Here is a 21,428-nt window from a genome sequence, read left to right as displayed (position 1 = left end):
TCCCTTCCTACAATGGGCATGGCCTTCCCAGTTCCCTCCTGCTCCTGTTTGGCTTCCCTGTACTGAGACCGGGTCAGCCCCAGTATTGAAAAGCTAGGTATCAAACTGTAGAATATTAGGATATTGCACCTGACCCTCTGTTACCCTACTTGTTGGATATATTAGAATTTACACATGTGATTCTAGTCTTTAAATATCTTCCTTCCAGGTAATGTCTTTTTGTTTTGTTTAGAGCATTTTGAAGACTTGAAAATGTTTACTAGCATGGTTAGAAATTTCACACACTGAAGCAGGAGAAGTATTTTAGGCTGAGAAAGCTTCCAGGTCGTACAATGGAAGAGGCTACCTTTTTGTTCTGTACATAAACCCTTGGCTTAGGAAAAAATGAGATCTCTAGGTTCTTCTCATTTTTCTGAGGGCTCTTTTCCCCCAAACCCTCAGAGGTTGTACCATATGCCATGCCTCTTTTTATATTTGGATGCTGTGGTCACCCAGATAAACATATCCATAGAGCCATTACAAATTCTCATCTAATACTTAATTCAGCTGTGGAAGGATATTTCTTGTCACTAAATTCATATGCAGTCATGGCTTGACCACAGTCTACTTAACACAGAATGGAAGCCGCCAGTTAGAAGCCACTTGGTGATGGAGAACAGCAGAGAGGCTCCCGGAGGACCACTCAGGCCTCGAAGAATTGTCCTCCTGTTTGACCATGCACGTAACTAAGAATCAGAGGTTAAGAACAAACCACCAGTTTGTTTCACGTTTTAGGAAACTTGCTGTAGCCTATGAGATGTAGGTTACTTCTCTGGGTATGATTGGCTAAGAACCAGACTAATTCACTGAGATTTTTGCTAGCAGAGTGGAGGAAATAATGCCACAAAAGACAGCCACAACTATGACTTTCTGAAATGGTGTACCTACCAAAGCCAAATCGTATTAATAAAAAATAATTTTTGTTAGATGAAAGATACTGGACTTAGAGAATATAGTATGCAATCTTATTCTCACAATCTTTTTTAGCCTACATTTATATTCTAAATATACTGCTCACAAAAATTAGGGGATTTTTTAACACTTTCTATTCACTTTGAAATATCCCCTAATTTTTGTGAGTAGTGTATAAAGTTTTATATTTAGAAAACCTAGCATCTCTCTTTTAAGTAAACTATACTCGATATACACATTTGACTCTAAAATAATTTATTTACTATGTAGGCTCTCTCCATATTTAAGGCACACAAAAAGGAGGCAGGTAGAATTGTTTCTTTCCCGGAGCTTACAGTCAGTTGTCCTACAATAAACAAATGAATAAATGAATTAGTCTGACAGGTAGATAAAGACTATGGGGGGAAAGGTAACAAGATGGTGAGGAGGGGGGAGGACGTGTGGCGCGGGCTGAACTTTTATTTAGTGAGGTCAGAGAAGGCGCTGCTTGGGCTGAGACCTGTTGGAGAGAGGGAGCCAGCTGCTCAGAGACTATGGGTAGGTGTGCCGGGGACGAGGAAAAGGCAAGTGTAAAGATGGCCCGCACAGGGGCCTCATATGCTCAAGCACCTGCAAGGTGGCCAGCCAGCCTGGAAAGGACTGCGTGTAGGGAAGGGCAGCCGGGCAGCCAGGCAGCAGACTTGCGGGGCCTCTGGGACATTGTGAAGGTTACGTCAAGGCTGATGGCAAGCTTTTGGAAGCTTTTAAGCCTGAGTGTAACTTGATAAAATTTACATTTTAAAATAAATGACATTAATGATGATGAGATATTAATAATGCCTGTTATGTCATTTATTGAGCATATATAATGTGCTAAGAACTTTACTATTTTAATTTACTAATTTAGTGTTTTAATTATAATTATTTCTCTTTTATAGCCAAAAAAGAGCATAAAATGGAAGAAAGTCACTTGGAGAATGCACAGAAAAGGTAAGCAGCTCTGACTTGGCTCTAGTTCTTTCTTTGACTAGCCATTTTATTATAATGATGGTGATGATGATTACTATCATGTCCATTCTACACTGCTTTGCATGTATAAGCACCATCCATTTCCAAAGGCAACTCTAGACCCAGTCACCCCCCTCCCTTCCCCCAGCCCTTGGCAACCACCACTCTGGTATCTGTCTCTGTGACTTGGACTATTCAAGTTACCTCTTGTAAGTGGAATCGTTCAGTACAGTATTTTTCTTTTATGATTGACTTATTTCACTTAGCGGAATGTCTGGCCATTCCTTTGGCTCCATTTGTTACAACTATGCTCCCATGAGCAGTAACAGTGTGTGACGAGAGCTGGAGCAAAAGCAGTGGAATGGTAGTGGGAATATTTTCCTTTAAGAAGCAGATTAAAAAGGGGGGAAATGCTGATGGAAGGAGACGTGACTTGGGGTGGTGAACACACAGTACAGCTAAGGTGATGTATTATAGAATGGTGCACCTGAAATGATGTCATTTTATTAACCAATGTCACTCCAATAAATTTAATAAAATATTTTTTTAAAAAAGCAGGAGCTCATCCAGAAGTGACTCATCTGCCCCATATCTCATGACCTATTTTCATTTATTTGCCCCCCTCCACTGTTGGCTCCTGAACCATTTCATGGAAGTCTGGAACAATGTAATCTTTCTCAGTATCACAACTAGTGTAAACCAATTATTGCAAACGCAAGAGACTCACTATGCCAGTGGTTCTCAAACTTTTTGAAGTCGGGGCACATTTAAAACCCTACAAATAATTATAGGTACACTATATACAAATTTCTGAGAAATATGTTATAATAATTAAGTCAAATATTAAAGAAAAGAATATAAGGTCCAAGCGTGCTTTCATGGTAATTGAACAAAATAAATACAACAAAATTAAATTTATTTTGACATTAAAAAACATTTTTATGTTACATTTTTTAAATTATGCTTTTTAGAATTCGTAAAAAAGAGGGGTTGAAAATTTTAAAAACGACAAAAAAATTATCTTTTTATATGTATTGATACATTCTTAGTAAGATTTAGTAAATTTGGCAAGTCCTGGTGCAAATGGGTTAAGTTTTTTCATTCTTGTGTTTATGAGAAACATGAGCCTGATTTGTCCTAGCGATTTCTTCAGTGTTTGGGCATATATTTGAAAGGCAAACTCTCATTTCCTTGTCAATACACTGAAGAATTCCTCTCTTTTTACTGTTAATTGTGTTGAATGCAGAAAACCCCCACCATACATATCATCTTAACTTTACACCAAACAAAGGATAAAAGAAATTTGCCTCCAGTCTTTCTGGGGAACATGGGGGGTAGTGTAAACAATCCAGCACCACAGCTTAACAGCCTTTTGCAACCTAATCAGGCAAGTGAGGTGGGGGGGTTGGGCAGACTGTCAGCTTACAGCCAATTCCTCACACCTCTGTCCCCCAAAAATCTAAACTCCAAAAAACCCTATTGGGTTTTTGGTTCCCAAAAGGCACATATTTCTCTGGAACACCATAGGGTGCACCTGGAAATCTTCTAGGGTGCACCAGTGTGCCCTGGTGCACACTTTGAGAACCACTGCACTATGCCTTTCCTCAGATCCTAGAGGCTATCACAGGGAGAAGGGAACTGACCTCTCTGAATGGCAAACTCCTCCGGAATTTGTCAGAGACCTCAGAGGTCTGCTACTCAGCCTCTTCCCTACTTCAAGCCTCTTGTTTGCACTTCTCTCTCTTAATAGACATTGAGTGTTTGAGGCCAGTAATCACAGTTCTGATCCCTTCAAAGGGTTTTTCTTTTTGTTAGTTGACCAGGCTAATCAGTGGACTGTCCCTCCTTAGAAGGGGGAGTAGGAATAGATTGAGGCATTCTCATATTCAGCACAGAGAACTGAGATAAATTCTGCTGGTACAATTCTAAAATTAAATAAGAGCTAAGAGCTGGAAACAGCATATATGGAAGAATGAGTTTTACAAATGTGTGATAAGAGGAGTTTATTAAATGCAAAATGAACAAACCTAGAAAGGAACCATCTTCCTCCTGAGAGTTCTGAAAGCCTGAAGACAGTGTGTCTGCTGTGCTTGGACAGGTACTAGCATCTTGCCCTGCTTCCCACTGTATTTTCCCATAAAATTAAAGTGCAGATGAAAGCAAGGTTAAGGTAAATCCTGCATCTTTCTAAGTGCAGACATGTTCTTAAATCCTGATTATCATCTTCACATGATAATCTTTGAAAACCAAGACAATGCTTCTAGATTTCACACGGCTGTGCTTCTAGATTGTTTTGCCCCTTTATTGGCCTTCTCTCACAGTAAGCTTCCCTTCCTTGTTGTATAAAAGGAGTATGTCTGTGTTATAGAGGTAATCAGCATGTATAAAAGAGACCCTTGGCCCTGGCCAGTTGGCTCAGTAGGTAGAGTGTCAGCCTGGCATATGGATGTCCCAGGTTTGATTCCCAGTCAGAGCACACAGAAGAAGCAACCATTTCTTCTCTCCTCCTCCCTCTGCCCTTCTCTCCCTTTCCCCTCCCAAAGCCAGTGTCTTGATTGGTTATAGCATGACCCTAAGCACTGAGGATAGCTTACTTTGTCTGAGCACATCAGCCTCAGGTGCTAAAAATAGCTTGCTTGATTCAAGCATCATCCCTAGGTAGAGGTTGCTGGGTGGATCCCAGTCAGGGTGCATGCACAAGTCTATCTCCCCTCTTATCACTTAGAAAAAGAGAGACCCTCAACAAGGCCTCACAGGTGTCAGGCCAAACAGAAATTCAGTTTCTGGGGCAGATGTCAAATTTCTAATACTTCTTCAACATTCTTGGGTAAGGAAAAGGGGGCCTACTTTAGAGGGGCTGGAGCTGCTGCTGTGCATTAGCCATGCTGAGGGGGGTCATAAATTCTGGTTGTCAGCGTTTTCCGTGACTTTGTGGTGAAGGTAGTCTAGCTTTCATGTCATTCATGAAATATGTCCGATCCCATCTTTAATGTAGAAACCACAGTTGTTTGGTTACACTCTTGAAGGAGGTTGGTCAGTGTTGCAATATTCATGTGAGATTTAGGAAATTCTTATGTTTTATTCTCAAGAGAAACAATTTACTCTGAGGCAAAGGAATATTTGCTTTTCCCAAGCAGTTTCTGAAGGCGCACATGTAAAACAATAAGTGGATGTGTTCGGCCCCAGCCTCTCAACACTGTGGAAGTAACACCATTCAGTCGGCCACGAGCTCTTTGATATAACCATTGTCTGTACTTTAAAAATGTTTAGCTGAATTGAAAAGATACAAATCAGACAAGGAATTATATCAGGAAGAAAAGGAGTCAGGAAATAGTTTAGAGGGAAGGAAAAAAATTTTGTGAAGCATGATCAGAAATCTATCAACTTCTTAAAGTTGAAAGCAAAATTAGAGTCATCTATTGGCAAACAGAAGTTTGAAAAAGCACAATCACTTCTTGTCTATGGAGAAATTCTCCTGCCTGTTAAATATCAATAATTTTCATGCCCAAATTTCAGAAAGTTTTCAATCATCAGTCTTCTGTGAATCAAAATTGAGTTTGAAAGGAGTAAGACAGTTTTGTCTGGGGAGGACAATAGTCTAGACTTGACTGGATAGTTGTAGGCACACCGCTAGGTCTTAGCTATTCCAGGAGCAAACGACTAACTAGCATTGCGATCAAATAAGGCACATCCTCGGAGCCTCCTCTCTGCCACAGTGACAGGGTGCCAAAGCCAGGCCCGTCTCTGGGACTCTGTTTATTTTGGTTCTTCTGAAGAGGTTCACTTGCCTTCCAAAACACATAGGAGGAAAAAATGCTGAAATTCTGTCTTTCCTTTAGTTTTCACCTCCTTTGAGGGTTAGTAAGCAGGACCTTGCAGCTCTCCAGAGGGAGTGGTGGTAAGGGTGGTGGTGAACTTCAATTTAGTGTCAGGAAAAGTGAAGCCAGAGGATGATGATGCATTTCTCAAGCTCTGCAATAACTCCCCAAACAATGCTGTCATTCTCTGCCACAGCACCCATGTGTGCAATGTCTTGGTCTCCGATCTAGGCTCCGAATAAGACCAGAGGTGTAGAAGTGACCCAAGAGGCACAAGGCCTACAGCTTCTGTCCTCTTCACAGTAGCCTGCTGGGAAGTAGAGAGCCCTTTTGTTCCTTTGGAGACTCAGAGGGAAAGACTTTCTTTTCTCTCTTAATGCACAAATACATCTGTTACCATATGGAAGGTGAGCATAAGGAAGAGAAAACAGTAATAATGCGTTCTGCTAGGGGTAGCACATGTTATGTGTGATACAGGGGGCAACTGTGTCTCAAGTGGAAACAGAAAAAATAATAACTGTTTTATTCCTTTAATTGATTGATTTTAGAGACAGAGGAAGGGGGAGAGAAAGAAAGAAACATCAATCTAATGTTCTACCCATTTATGCATTCAGGATTCTCGATGTGCCCTGACCAGGAATCAAACCTGCAACCTTGACATATTAGGATGATGCTGTAACTAACTGAGCTACCTGGCCAGGACTCACTGTTTTATTTCTTGACTGTGAGCATGAGCCACAGAAGGATAAAGAGGAAATAGCATTTCTCCGAGAATCAGGGGACCCTAGACATAGGTCCAACTCTGCCAATAAATAGAGACAGTCTTTCCAGGTCTCTCTTTTCTCATCTGTAAAATGAGAACATTGGACAAGTTGACCTGTAAGTCTCTTCCAAGTCTAAATCCCCAGGATTCTATAAGAAAATCATGGTCTATTCCTATAGGTTGCATAACTCTCTACTTGTACATGCTACGATAAGTATAATTTTCCTTTTGAATGAAATAAAATTAATATGGCATAGAGTATACATTGGTTTTATCAGTATGTTGCCTGCCACAGAATTAGGAGTCCTGTCTGGATGAAAGTGGACGTTGCTACTTTCTTCCATTGCTGGTTTTCCGCCAAAATATGCATGTTTGGTATTATAAGAGAGTCCCTTAAGAAATTACTGCAGTTATTGCCCTTCTCCACTTATACACTTCTAGTCTTTTAATAACTGGGAACCAAAATTCCCTGACCAGTAGTTTTAATTTGCATTAAAAACAGATTTATTATTTACAGAAGCACAAAGAATTTATGGGGCTCAGAGCTGCAGCTCCAGCTTGGATCTCGCCTAATCATAGCCATGGAATCAATTAACAGTTCATCTGTGAAATGTGATAAAATCTTATGAGATACATATTGGCCAATAACTGAGAACGAGATGAAAGTATGCTCTATAATAGTAACAGGGCTTCAGGGTTTTACAATCGCCATTGAATAGAGTTCCATTAGGAACTCTGTATTCAGGATGGCCACAAAAAAATGCTGTCTGAACAGATGATAGAGCATTGAGTAGTAATAAACCTGGCCAGCCATTCCTGCTTTGATTAGTTTCCAACACCCTAGAAAAGGGAGCCATTTATTTAAGTGTTCTTGCTCATGGCAAATGAGCTTGTGAGGCTTGGGGTAGGTGGGGGTGAGTGGGGGTGGGTGGGTGGGTGGGTGGAAAGATTGAGTGCAGAGCTATAAATTGCTGAAAAGCTAGTGCCTCCAGGAAGGGCTGCTTGGGAGGCCCAGGGAATCTGGTGTGCCGTGAGCCTCCATGGGGTAGGTCAGGAGGTTCTTGGCAATATCTGGGAATCTACTTTGCCAAGTCTGGACCAGATTGGAGATCAGTTATTCAGATCAAAGATGATTTCTCATCCAAACCTTGCTATGCCCTCAGTTACACACACCTATATGTATATTTCGTACATTGGTGGTTTATATTCTTGTATCATATAAAGCTGAAAACATAGCCTTCTTAAAGATCATAGAGGCTCAGTCTCTTATTGTACCCTTGAGAAAACTGAGTCCAGTGCTGAGTGATTGACCGCAGATTACAAAGGCGGGGGATGTCAGGATAAGGATGAAACAGTTTTGATTTTCCATGAAACACTCCACAGATTAATGATTCCCATGGGCTCTCTAACTACTAACCACTGCTAATGCTGCAGAATCAATGTCATCACCGTTCCATGTCATCATTAAATTTAGGTGAGGAGCGGGTACATGATGTAGATTTGAAGTAAAAAGCAAACTCAAAAAGTTTTACCTACAGACCCCCTGGAATTATTCGTGCTGGTTTTTATATGGATAGGACATGTCCAGGAGAGTCCCCAGCCAAGTTGAATTTCTTGGAAAGTGGATTTGAGCAAATAGGTTTACTGGGGTCCAGGATCAACCACAGCCACCCTGAGACAGAGAACGGGCATGTGGGAAACTGCCCCCCCCCCCCCCCCCCCCCCCGTGCACGTCTCCTCACCCTAATGGGCTTTGGTGTTGACAGTTTTTCACCCTCTACCTCACTCAGTTGGTTTTGTTGTTGTTTTTTTCTCGCTGCCTGTTGCAGTTTTGAAACGACAGTGGGATATTTTGGGATGAAGCCAAAGTCTGGTGAGAAGGAGATCACCCCCAACTATGTGTTTACGGTGTGGTATGAGTTCTGCAGTGACTTCAAGACGATTTGGAAACGGGAGAGTAAAAACATATCTAAAGAAAGGTAAGGTTCTAACCGCGTCATGAATACTCCCTCGGGGAGTCTAGGAAACAGCCTCCTCAGACCTAACGAAGTGTACACATCTCACACGCGTCAGGGTTGTCTTTCAGGCCAAGTGGACGTAGGGGAAGGATTATTGCCTCAGGGCTCTTAGGGAAATTCAGGGGAGGCTTGCTGTCCACACAAGCAGATCCACTCAGGTGCTCTGATAAGTTACACTTTCTTAACCCCTTCCAATTACTAGCTAGTAAATGAAAGGGGAGCTGTGCTAATTTGCAACAGATTGCTTCTCTGTGGATTTTCATGTTGGCCCAGGCTAAATGAGGCAGCCTTGCTGTCGCAGACAGTACAGACAAATAAAAGTGAATGCTTTTCCCATTAATATACTGAACTTGCATCAAAGGGAAATCGCGGAGAGTCAGGCCACACTTAACATAGTGTTGAAGCCCCGCTCTGGATTTACAGTGCCACTTCTGACTCCCTGTATCCTGCTGAGGACATCAAACTGTGTGCCGCTCAGCCTCATTGCAGCCTCCTGATTTTATTAGTTGGGGGTAGAGGGGAAACCTCAGCTCTGAATACAGGGAGGGAGAGAGTGTGTGTGTTCGTTCTTAAGAGACTGAATTTGGCCCTGTTTATCAGAAGGAAAAAAAAGCATTTCTGCCTGATCACTGTTTTGCTCAGGTTGCCACTGTCTACAAAGAGTGTCATGGATTTCAACTTCAAACAGTTCTTGCTATTGCTCCTGCAGAACAGATGCATATGAGTGTCATTCACAGTGGAGTAGAAGGAGATAAAACAATATTCTACAGATTAAGGGGAGTGGTTTATTTAATTATAGCATCTCTATCTCAATAAACATTAAGACCTACAATTTCTTAGCTCAATATCTTTGTTATTTACTTTGTAAATATATTGCACCTTCAAAAGCTATTTTTTAAAGCAATCAAAATTTAGAGATTTTTGACCCAGTATTACTATCTATTTTCTTGGGGAATTTTGCTTTAATAGCCTGCTTTCTTTCTCAGGAAGTCAAAGGGTTTTAAATATGTTTATTGACAGGTCTTCTACCATAACCTCTTTGGGAACATGGGAATTAAAGTGAGTCCATCCATTATTTAGAGAAACTGAAGCAGAGAAATGGTTAAGTGACATTTTTAAGAAAATAGATTGTTGATAATAACATGGAAAAAAATCCTAAAAATCTTGACATCCAACTCCTTTGCTCTTGCCCGGCAGTCACTTGTAACCCTTTCAGTTTCTGTGGACTGAATTCTGTTTGTGAGCTTCGCAGGAGAGTGGTAGCCAAGGCCCTCTCCCCCTCCATGTCCTCACGTGAACGCCAGACACCCAGCAGTGGGCGCTGAATGGGTCGCCTTTGCTTACGATTTTGCACCTCACATTTTGAGCATAAGCCTTCGAGAACTGGTCCTTGAAATTGGAGCTGTAAAAAATGCTCCAAAAACACAAAAACAATAGAGAGGATAATTCATTGCTTTTCATTGTAATAATCATCTGTTGCAATAGTCAAGTACATTCTAAATTAAGGAGTTTTTCCCCTATTACTGAAGTTAGACCACATAAATTCTGGATCTGCAGTGGAGGCAGCGTTCTTTATAACGACAGGTCCTCGGATAACTAGCCATAGGCACTTGCAGCACGGCTTCCGGGGTGCAGCTGGTGAATTGCCCACTTCACACTCTGTAAACCAACACCTTTCAAGGGTCATGACTTCATAGGGCCCTTTTCAGTTCCTCCCATTGAGCGATTTCAGGGTCTCTTCCTTCAAGCCATGCTGTGAGAGATGGATCACCGAGGTTTCCAACCTAAAACAACATCCTTGAGAGTTAATGACGGCTCATAAAATATTTTTGGAAGCAGCTTGTTTACAAAAATCTATTTGCTAAGAAATGTTAGCACATTATGTTTATCACTGCTCAGCCAGTTAAACAAATTAATATCCCAGGGGTTTTTTTGTGATGGGAGGATTTTTTTGATAATTGTTCTCTGTCTGCTAAGGATTTTAGCTTTTAAACTGTTGGAATCACATATGGTTGTGGTAAAATAAGCAAATTATTTTACAATTCTTCTATTGTAATTAAAATGAGAAACAATATGATGATTTTCTTTTGACACCTAATTAATGATGTTTGATATTATCATTTTTAATACTATTCCCAGAAATCCAATAAATCCCAACAACACTAAATGTCAGGAGATAACATAACATAGTACAAAGTCATCTTCAAAGATGAAATTCAAATGAAAACCTGATGGCTTGGAATTATGAGGAAAAAGAAAACAATAGTTTGGATCTCATCGAAAGAATTTCACCTACTTGATTTTTAGATGTATTTGAAGCCCAACTCAAACCCCAGATGTAAGGAAAAATTAAGGATCAATAATAATATTTTCAAAGGGACAGATTTACTACTAAATGAAGCAGAAGTATTGAAAACTACCTTCAGCCCCTTGAGATCAATTTTAGGTGGTGGAGATTATTTACTTATTTTCTTGTCCTGATTAGTATGGCTTCCATGAATACACACTACCCTGATGCAAAATTGAGTCAATGTGGCTCCACATCAGGGTAACAACTGCTCCTCGTAAAGCCTAGAACAGTCTCTAAACACACAAATGCCTGTATGGAACCATCCAGTGTCCTTGTGCCTCATGAGTGAATGAGAAGCCCTACCATCAAGCTGGTGTCAAGGCATGGTGCTGTTTGAGTAGAAGAGACATATTTCACTGTCGATAGGGTTTACCTGCAGAGTAATGAGACCTAGGAGAAGAACAAGCTGCTGTAGGATGGAATGTCGAAGGCATCAAACTGGCCTTGTCATTGCAGCCAGAATTAAGAAAAATGGCAAACCTCTGTGTCCAGGCACAAATCCAGCACACCTCACTCCCTAAACCTTCTCTCTGTGACCCACTCAATGCTCATGCTGCCCCTAGAACTTCTTCCCATCCTCCAGTGAAGTGCACCAGGCCCTCTCTTACCCTTTGTGAAAGCAGGCAGTGAGTATCCAGTGGTGTGATAAAAACCTCTAGACAGTTAGAAACCAGCATTTTTGTAGGCCATTTGTTTGCTATGTGATCTTCAGCTAGCTACTTACTTTTACTTGGGGGACCCAGCGACATACATATATATTTGGAGGAAGCAGGAGCTAAGTGTTCACAGTGATCTCTTTTAGCTTGAAATCTCTATAAATCTAGAAACAACCTTTCTGACATTTCTGAAATATTCTTTACCTTTAGCCTTGAGCTCATTGACTGCATTGAAAGACATTTCAAATCGACATCTGGCAGTGAGCCAGGGAGACATTTGGGGCAGGGAAATTTTTCATTGCTCTCTTGGAATTGGCAGCTGTCGGTAGCTACCTTATCGTGTGGCCCCTGTTCTTCCCCTAAAGTACTGAGATCACATTTTTTTATTGAAAGTCTACACACAAAAAATACTTTCCTCTGCTCATCTGTAGCCAACATTGTATTTACTGGTTTATGAAAGTTTGAGATTTTTATACTCAGGAACAGCTCTGCTGCCCTGGCTGGCTGGCCCAGTGGATAGGTCATCAGCACAGTGTATGGCTATCCCAGGTTCAATTCCCAGTCAAGACACACAAGAGAAGTGACCATCTGCTTCTCTCCCCATTTTCTCCCCCTTTTCTTCCCTTTCTCTTCCCCTTCTCTTCCCCCTCTCTCCTTCTTCCCTCCTGCTAGTGGCTCAATTGGTCTGAGCATGGCCCCAGGCCCTGAGAATAGCTTAGTTGATTCAAGCATTGGCCCCAAATGGGGGTTGCCAGATGAGTCCCGTTCAGGGTGCATGCGAGAGTTTGTCTTACTGTCTCCTAAAAAAAAAAGTGTCCTCCTCTCACTTTAAAGAAGAAAAAACAAAATAAAGAAACAGCTTTGCCTCAATTTTACCTTTTCATGCACTTATTGCACATGTGCTCCTTGGTATGCCAACATTCAATGAATTTTTGTAATGCATATTTCTTCCACCTATTAAGTCAGCAGATTATTTAAGCACATGCATAATTGCAAGGAAGAACCTAATATTTGCTCCTACATTTATTACTATTCTTTACTATTTTTCTGCTTCATTATTCTGGGATATAGGACCTTTCCTTATAAAATTTTCCACCAGTTAGGATATCCTAAGACTACTCCCCACATGTGACCACAGATGCATACATAGAGGCCACAAACCACTACCACCCCATAACATGAGCTATGAATTTGCCAAGAGGTAAAGAAGTCCCAGAGGAGTCATGACTCCAGGAATAAAGTGTTGGCAAATAACTCATCTCAAGCCAAAGCAAACTTTAAAAGTGCCATTTAAAAACCCATAATGGGTAAGTAATGAGTGAATATGGAGTTTGGTGAATTTTATGTGAAATGCAAATAAGAAATTTTATTATATACATACCTATAATTTACACCATTTTTTTTAGTTCAGATAAATACTAGCAGGGTTTTTGTTTTAAGTATATTATTTGAAGCTATTATGGTTAATATGCAACTGCAGTGCCCTTGATGGCAGATAGTTCAGAGCTGTTGCAAGGTTATCCCCAAAGTTGTTCTCAGAGCTCCCTGTTGCTCGGGTCACTTTAGGAGCAGGAGTTGGGGACTTAGACCCATCATTCAGCCCACAAAGGAGCCACTGATTGCAGTGTAGACATGTAGGAATTCCTCTCTTTATATGAGAAAGTCATTCCTGGAAAAAGTTCCATGAACTAAAATTTTTATTTATTGAATTCTTTTCCTACAGACATCCATACATGATCATCACAGTAACTTCTAACCAGTTGAGCTTTGTTTTCCCCCAGCCCTCTGTTAGGTGGCTAAATGGTCTGTACGCACTTAACTCTAAGAAACTTCATATTTTAAGGGACTCCTTTAATAATACAAATCACCCTCTAGTTAACTGGCAAAACTTTGAATTTTCCTAAGTCACATTTGGAGGCAGTTCTCTACAAATATACAAATGGTAAATGTCTCAAAGAGCTATCTTATCAAAAGTATTATCCTAATCATGAAAAAAATAAAACCTGCTTATTTCTCAAACAATAAATTTAAAATGACTCTGCAAAATTAAAACTATGCTGTGAATAAGCAGAGAAGATAGTAGACTTTAAATGGTAAGATTTAGGGTCTGGCCAGGTTGCTCAGTGGATAGAGCACCGTTCCAGTGCGCTGAGGTCATAGGCTCGATCCCCGGTCAGGACACATATAAGAAGCAACCGATGAGTGTACAACTAAGTGGGACAGTGAGTTGATGCTTCTCTCTCTCCCTGCTCTTCTCTTTCTCCCATCCCCTCTTCTCACTCTCAAATCAATGGGAAAGTGTTGTTTTTTTTAATGGTAAGAATTATAAAACCATTGATTAAAAAACAACAACTAAAACACCTCTTTTGAGTCCCTTTCCTTTGGAAACTATTGTTCTTGCTCGCTCTTCTTTTCCTTCTAATTTTTTCCTTCTAATTTCTTAAAAGTTTATGTTAATTTTTTCACTTCTTTTTCCTTTGCACACACTCGCTCTTTCCTCTCTCATTAAAGATAAAGCCTCAGTTGCCATAACAAAAACCAAAATAACTGTTGCTTAAACAAGAAATATTTATTTTAATTTTATATAATAATTTAAGTATAAATTGTTTGAATATCGGGGTCTCAGGTTCCTTCAGTCCTGTGGCAGCCATCATAATTCACAAGGTTGAGGGTGGCCCATATCACATCCACCAGCACCACTACTGCCAAGTTCTGGCCAGTAGGAAGGGGAGGGCACACCCTTTTCTTTTAAGTGTGTGTCCTGGAAGATGGACATTACAATGGGCAAAACTTAGTCTCATGGCTATATACAGGGAGACTGAAAAGGTAGACTTATCTCAGAGCCATATTCCCAGCTACAGACTCATGGGTTCTATTACTAAAGACAGCAGGAGAAAAGGATGTTGAGACCATTAGCAGACTTTGCCTAACATGTTCTGTTGTTTTCTATAACTGATAAACAAAAGGGAAGAGAATTAGCCCTATATGTCTAAGTTTGGTACTTATATTCATTAACTTGTTGGGTCCTTGAAAGAGCAGCCTTAAAGAGGGAGTATTGCTGTTTCACAGGTAAGCGCAGGAGGGAGTAAGCGAATTGCCGATGCCAGTTTCACTAGTCCAAAGCAGTAATGGGAGCATGGACCTGGGTCTTACTTGACACTGAAGCCTGAGCTCTTTCAAATGTTCCATGTTCTTTCCCAGACTGGAGCGTGAACCTCCAAACACTTGCCCGTAATTGAGTTTCCAATCTCATTATATCTTCATCCTGCGTGTACCCACCATGACAACTCGCTGTCTCTCACCCCTGCACATTCTTGCCATAAATTCTCATTGGATAATTTCTTTACATTGCACTGTCCCTGATTATTTTCTGCTGGTCAAACGATAGTCATCTGTGAAAGACTACTTCCAAAATCAGCTTTTACATAAATTTTCTCAGTTGCCTCTAAGTAGAACTACCTCTTCTTCTGATCTCTGACAGCATATTTTCCTAGCAGTTCATTTCCAACTCATTATTTTAACAATTATGTACATTTTTCTACGTGTTTAAAATAAACCCATTTCTTATTCTGTCTTCTATGGTGCCTTCTTCAGCACAGAGCCTAATAATTATTTATTGATGTAGAAAGAGCCTCACAATGTAGAGCAAAATGATTTTAAGTGAGCATTGAAAATCCTAGGCAGTGTAAGAATTCGGAGAAGGAAATGACTCCAAAGAAATGGAGAGCCAGGGAGGGTCTTGGACGTTCAGTCATGAACAGGACCAGCCTAAGCAGGAAGTTGTGGAGTGGATTCAGAAGCCGCAGGGGAATGTTGGAGACCAGCAATTCCCAAATCTGGCAGGTCTTCCAGATCACCTGGAAAACCTTGCAGAAATATGAACAAATCTACGAAACTACAATCCCAGGGACTGGAGTGTAGGGATCTGCGGTTTTAGAAACTCCCCCCAGAGAAGGCAGTGCAAGAACACATTCTGTGTTTGTTCACCTCAGTAAATGGCTCGCCCACCCCTTACTTCAATGGATCAGGTAAGCTTTGGAGGTGGGAGGGAGAAGGACACCTCCCCAGTAGATCTTGCTACATTCTTAGGCAAGTTTAGAAACGGCTAGACTGAGGTGACCTGGAAGGAATCTTCCAACCCAGATTTACTGGGATTTTAGGTAGCAAATGAGCTGGGCAGAACTGGTGAATTCAGCTCATTAGAGAAGAAAGGGGTTAGGATGGTCTTGGAGATCACTTGGCGAAGGCCTGAAGCTGGGAGGCTCAGCACGCTCTTCGGAAGAATCGCACAGTGTGGTTCCGGGGCAGCCTGACTGTGGTGCTCTCTGTGCTTTCTGTTTTTCTCTCCGAGTGCTTGGCCGCATCAGTTTCTCATGCATTTGCATTCCCATAATATAAGTTTGCAGCTTAATCAGCTTGATTTAAACACATGCTTTTGAAATACCTATTATATCTCATTTGCTATACAAGCTATGAGACCCTATTCTAGAAGAATTTAATCTAGTGATCACATACTGTCTCCTTCCTTCATGAAGTTTTTCCCAGTCTCTGTGAGCTGTCTTTTCTCCAGAATTCTGGGACGATGTGGTCTCTTCAGTTTTACCACCAGTGATTTCATTATTTAAAGGAGGAACTGTTATAGATACTTTCTCTTTTAAAAAAAAAATCACAAGCCCTGGAAGACAAGGGCAATGTCTTGTATTTCTTTGTTTTCTGTCTAGTACCTTATATTTCCTTATTCATATTAGGTGTTCAATTATTATTTGTTGAACAGCCAGACCAGGTGGTGGCGCAGTGGATAGAGTGTTGGCCTGGGATGCTGAGGACCGAGGTTTGAAACCCTGAGGTTGCCTGCTTGAGCACGGGCTCACCAGCTTGAGCAAGGGGTTGCTGGCTTGAAGCCCAAGGTCCCTAGCTTGAGCAAGGGGTCACTGGCTTGGCTGGAGTCCCCGGTCAAGGCACATATGAGAAAGCAATCAGTGAACAACTAAAATTCCACAAATATGAGTTGATGCTTCTCACCTCTTTCCCTTCCTGTTTGTCTGTCTTTGTCTGTCCCTCTCTCTGTCTCTCTCTTGCTAAAAAAAAAAAAAATGTTGAACAAATAAACAATCATGGTGATTTCTTTTGCCATGTTGAAATTAATTACGGAATTTTCTGTCTGCTGCTGATAGAGGACTGATCTTATTTATTTGGATTTTGGTAGTGGAATTCCCCCAATACATCCCAGATGGGTTTCTTTAGTTCAAGTATTTAAAATCTTAAGACCATTGTTAAAGAGAATAGACATGTTCAGAACAAGAATGATTAGTCAATGGAGTGAAACAATCACCTTCTCTGTTCTTGACTGTATTACTTTCAATTTGTCTTTAAAAAAAAAAAGCTAGAAAAAACAAGAAAGTGAAGATCCTTGGATTCATGGCTGTGCCAAGCCTCAGACCTCTTTGGAGCTCAAATAAGAACCTTAGAGAGCATCTGTCTGCACTCTATTTCCCCAGCTTGGCAGACAGCAGTGGAAACCCAAAATAAGTCTCCTTCATTCAGCTAGAATATTTCTAAATTGCTTATCTGCGAGCCTCCTGACAGCTCCTGCCTTGGGCATAGACTCGATGGAACAGGGGTCGGCCTGGGAAGTATGATTTAAGGGGCGCCAGAGAGGCTGCCTGCTCCACACAGTCTCCCCTGTTCCCTCACCCTTTTGTTTCAGTCACCGTGCAAACAGCCTCTGATCAGTTCTAGTTTTTGGTGAGACTCGGTAGGTGGTACAGGTTTCAAAATCAAAGAGGGGGGAGTTGGCGTCTACAAGCACATGCATGTCTTCATTATCGGGATTGGAAAGGCCTTCCTACGACTAGCCGCGCATTGCAATTAAATTTGCAGATTTATGACACAGGGCTGACTTCAGTTTCCAATCTGTCTCCCAGACACCTACCTCTCCCTGAACAAGGAAATGCAATGCTGTTACCTTTCACTCCGCACCTAAATTGCCGGGCGGCTCAGGGTGTTTCGTCTACCAAGTGCGGAGTGATTGGCTTTAACTGATCGCGCATTCCAGGGCAAATCCAGGAACCCCCACCCCCACCCCACTTCCACTCCCCTGTGGCCTGAGGGAGAAGCTCTGCAAACGGAAGCAGCTTTTGTTCTGCAATTAATCACTTGCAGTCAAAATGTGTTTGGGTGCTACAAGTGATAGCCCGCTAAAACCATGAAGTGGCTGATTGCGTAGCTGGTGAAACTGGGTCTGTAAGAAGACTTCCTTCATTGTAGATAGAAAAATAGCTTAAGAATGAGGTAGGGAAAATTGGCAAATTTAGGAAGTAGAAGTGATGGGCTGATTTATCATGGAACAACTTTTAGAGACTAGATTCTGATGTGTAAGGAGCTCGGTCTTTTCATCTAAAACCTGCTAGTGAAGCTGACCTGGGGGCACACATGGGGCTGGAGGGGTAGTCGGGGTCAAGGTTCAGACTGTGGAGAGCATGAGCATAAATGAGTGTGTGTCTATCTGTTCAGGTCTGTAGTTCTGTTGGTCTGTCCGAGGTAAATGATTGTAGGGTTACTCATTATTTCATATCGTCTATAGCTCTCTTCTCCCGAGTTTTATTTTCTTGCCCTTTGGAAACGTAAACTAGTCGATAATGTTTTCATCAGCTGCTTGTAGTGAGGAAGAAATCTGTCTTTACATTGAGGAATTAATGAGTTTGGTCTTTATGGTGTTTGTTTTTTTACTGACAGTGAAGACTGACTTATTTCATTCACCTTCATAAGTACTATCCATATGTACTAGCTAAATCAGAACTCAGAAATACTACTGAGGGAGGTTTTGTCCAGGAGGGTAGACACAAAGGAGATTCCCACAGGCCCTGGCAGGTCTCCCTGATCACACTTAGTAATTTAGAACCAAAGCTGGGCATTAGTCCCTTTGCCTCGATTGTGGAGATAGAGCCTGACTCAGTGAACTGAGGATAGTACCTGGTGGAGAGTTGAGGATTATCAAAAGACCCCAAACAAAACCCAGAAAGCACACAGAGCCTTGCTTCTAATGTTCAGGTTACCAGGCAATGAACGCCTGGAACCATGACCTGACATAACTATGTTCTTCTAAAAGCACGTTAAAAACCACACCTGTGATGGTAACGCCATCTGTGCTTCCAGTGAACCTAGCAGGAGAGATAGGACATTCCCTTCCTTTTTGGCTCTCTAAGCAGCACCATGGCTGTCGGCAACAACAGGAGCCTTACAAAAGGCGGCAGAAAGGGAGCCAAGAAGAAAGTGGTTGATCCACTTTCTAAGGAAGAGTGTTATGATATGGAAGCACCTGGTATGTTCAGCATTGAAAACATTGGGAAAACGTTAGTCACGAGAACTCAAGGTATCAAAATCGCATCTGATGGTCTCAGATGTCACGTTTTTGGAGTGAGCCTAGAATTGTCAAGCTAATTAGTGATGATGTTCAGGGCAAAAACTGCCTGACTCATTTCCATGGGAGGCATCTTACCCATAACAAAATGTGCTCCATGGTCAAAAATATGGCAGACTATGATTGAAGCTCATGTTGATGCCAAGACTATTGATGGTTATTTGCTTCATCTATTGTGTGTTGGTTTTGCTAATAAAATACAACAATCAGATTCGGAAGACCTCTTGTGCTCAGCATCAACAGGTTCGCCAAATCCAGAAGATGATGACAGAAATTATGACCCGAGAGGTGCAGACAAGTGACTTAAAAGAAGCGGTCAATACATTGATTCCAGATAGCATTGGGAAAGACATAGAAAGTCTTGACAATCTATTTATCCACTCCACGATGTCTTTGTTGGATAAGTCGCAGTACAGAAGAGGCCTAAGTTGGAACTGGGAAAACTCATGGAGCCTCATGATGGAGGCCGCAGTTCTGGAAAAGCTCCTGGGGATGAGACAGGTGCTAACAACATTGAACAAGATCATGGACATGAGCCTCCACTCTAAGAATCTGTTTAAAATTCAGCCTTTCTGAAGGGAAAACAAGAAATCCTGCTTTCAACCTCTTTCGAACAGCCCTAGACCTAACTCTTCTAAGCCAAAGAGCTGACTGCAGAAGGCCATTAGTATTTACAGATTTAGCATTCTTGAAGTCACTTCTCTTTGGGCCTCCGGGAAACCAGCCTTTCCTGTCTCACCTTTTATTGAAACTCTTACTTCTCTGTCCCTTTTCATAGATCCTGCTAGTCTACTGGACCTTTAAATGCTGGCGATCTTAAAGACATATATGATATTTTAGGGAACATAGACTAAATTTGAATACAAATTAGGTATTGGTGAATTATTGCCAGTTTTCTTATATACAGTAATGGTATTATGGTTATGCAGGATAGTGTCTTTCATTCTAGGAGATGCCTGCTGAAACATTTGGGGGCAAAGTGTCATAATATCCAGAGCCCATTTTGAAGCACTTTGGAAAGGTATATGTAGATGGACATAGATATAAATATAGATATAAATGCAGCTGTAGCAATAGGTAGGTAGAATAACAAAATATGGCAAAATGCTAACAATTTTAATTCCAGGTAATGAGTGTATAACCATTTATTGTACCATGTAGCCTTGCTAAATCCTTTTGCATGTTTTAAATTATTTCACTATAAAAATGAAAAAAGTAAAAAATACAGTAAAATTCAAACTTAATGGGGACAAATACAAACTACTATTTGTGTGAGGGGGTAAACAATATTACCCTCAATCTTCTCCATCTACAGTGGCATAAATCGTGTAGTACTGAGTTTACATAGTTAGGTCAGCCATTTCTATGCCTTTCCCAGGTCTCCTCGTATGGTGTTCTTTGAGCCTTGGCCTGATGCTACTTAATTCCAGGCTGCAAGGTGATCGTGGCAAAGGAGTGAGTAGCCAGTTGGTATTTCATCTTTGCAGCTTCTTATACCTCTTCTCTGGCTATTTTTCGTAAAGGAAGACCATAAAAATGCTATCATTTGCTGCTAGAAGAAGCTCTCTCTGATCATGATTGGCAAAGCCAACCCACATGGGCAGTCGGACTGGCAAGTTATTTACAAGTGTGACCATCAATAGGGGCCAACACCTTTTCTATCCCACCAAAACCCTACCCACCATTCAAAGAGCCTAAGGCCAGAATTTACTGGGCTATTGACAGAGGCATGTTTCCCCAGGTTCCTTTGTTGATCATGTTCCTCCATGTATTTCAAAATAATCACCAGAATGAAGAACTCTTGTACTTGTTAGAGAGAGTCAGCTTAACATGCCTTTGGTAATAGTGGTTGGGCCCTTCCGCCTTTATTATCCTGCTTTTCAGGGAGCTTTTTAGGCATTCCCTGGGGTGTGCTGACTTAGAGGCCCACTACTGCACACGCTGGTGCACAGAGGCCACCTTTTCCTTCTCTAGACTATTTTGACCTCCCCTCCAGTGATGAGTGATATTAAGCCTTCTTTAAAAAGGTGCATATTGCCTGACCAGGCGGTGGCACAGTGGATAGAGCGTCGGACTGGGATGCGGAGGACCCAGGTTCGAGACCCCAAGCTTGCCAGCTTGAGCACAGGCTCATCTGGTTTGAGCAAAGCTCACCAACTTGGACCCAAGGTCACTGGCTCGAGCAAGGGGTTACTCAGTCTGCTGAAGGCCCACGGTCAAGGCACATATGAGAAAGCAATCAATGAACAACTAAGGTGCTGCAATGAAAAACTTATGATTGATGCTTCTCATCTCTCTCCATTCCTGTCTGTCTGTCCCTATCTATCCCTCTCTCTGACTCTCTCAGTTTCTGTAAAAAAAAAAAAAAAGAAAGAAAAGGTTCATATTACAGCTGGTCAGACTTCATGTTTTTACCACCATACATTTCATGAACTGTATTCCCTGCAGTGCCTCCTTTTTCTTTG

The 21,428-nt window shown here is 41.4% G+C and overlaps 1 protein-coding gene and 1 pseudogene across 4 annotated transcripts in view; both read left to right on the top strand.

The window, feature by feature from the left end:
- The window catches only part of FMN1 (formin 1), a 447,836-nt gene that overhangs the window by 398,896 nt on the left and 27,512 nt on the right, over positions 1-21,428 (top strand). For all 4 annotated transcript variants that reach the window (XM_066341834.1, XM_066341832.1, XM_066341833.1 and 1 more), the window contains 2 exons: positions 1,869-1,920; positions 8,349-8,498. In XM_066341834.1, coding sequence (XP_066197931.1) covers positions 1,869-1,920; positions 8,349-8,498 — 202 coding nt within the window. The remainder of the gene's footprint in view (positions 1-1,868; positions 1,921-8,348; positions 8,499-21,428) is intronic.
- LOC136376542 (small ribosomal subunit protein eS1-like) lies at positions 18,753-19,523 on the top strand (annotated as a pseudogene).

This window comes from Saccopteryx leptura, chromosome 6 (assembly GCF_036850995.1).
Source record: "Saccopteryx leptura isolate mSacLep1 chromosome 6, mSacLep1_pri_phased_curated, whole genome shotgun sequence".
NCBI lineage: Eukaryota > Metazoa > Chordata > Mammalia > Chiroptera > Emballonuridae > Saccopteryx > Saccopteryx leptura.
The sequence above is the reverse complement of the archived record's forward strand: the minus strand, read 5'-3'. Positions and strand labels throughout refer to the sequence as shown.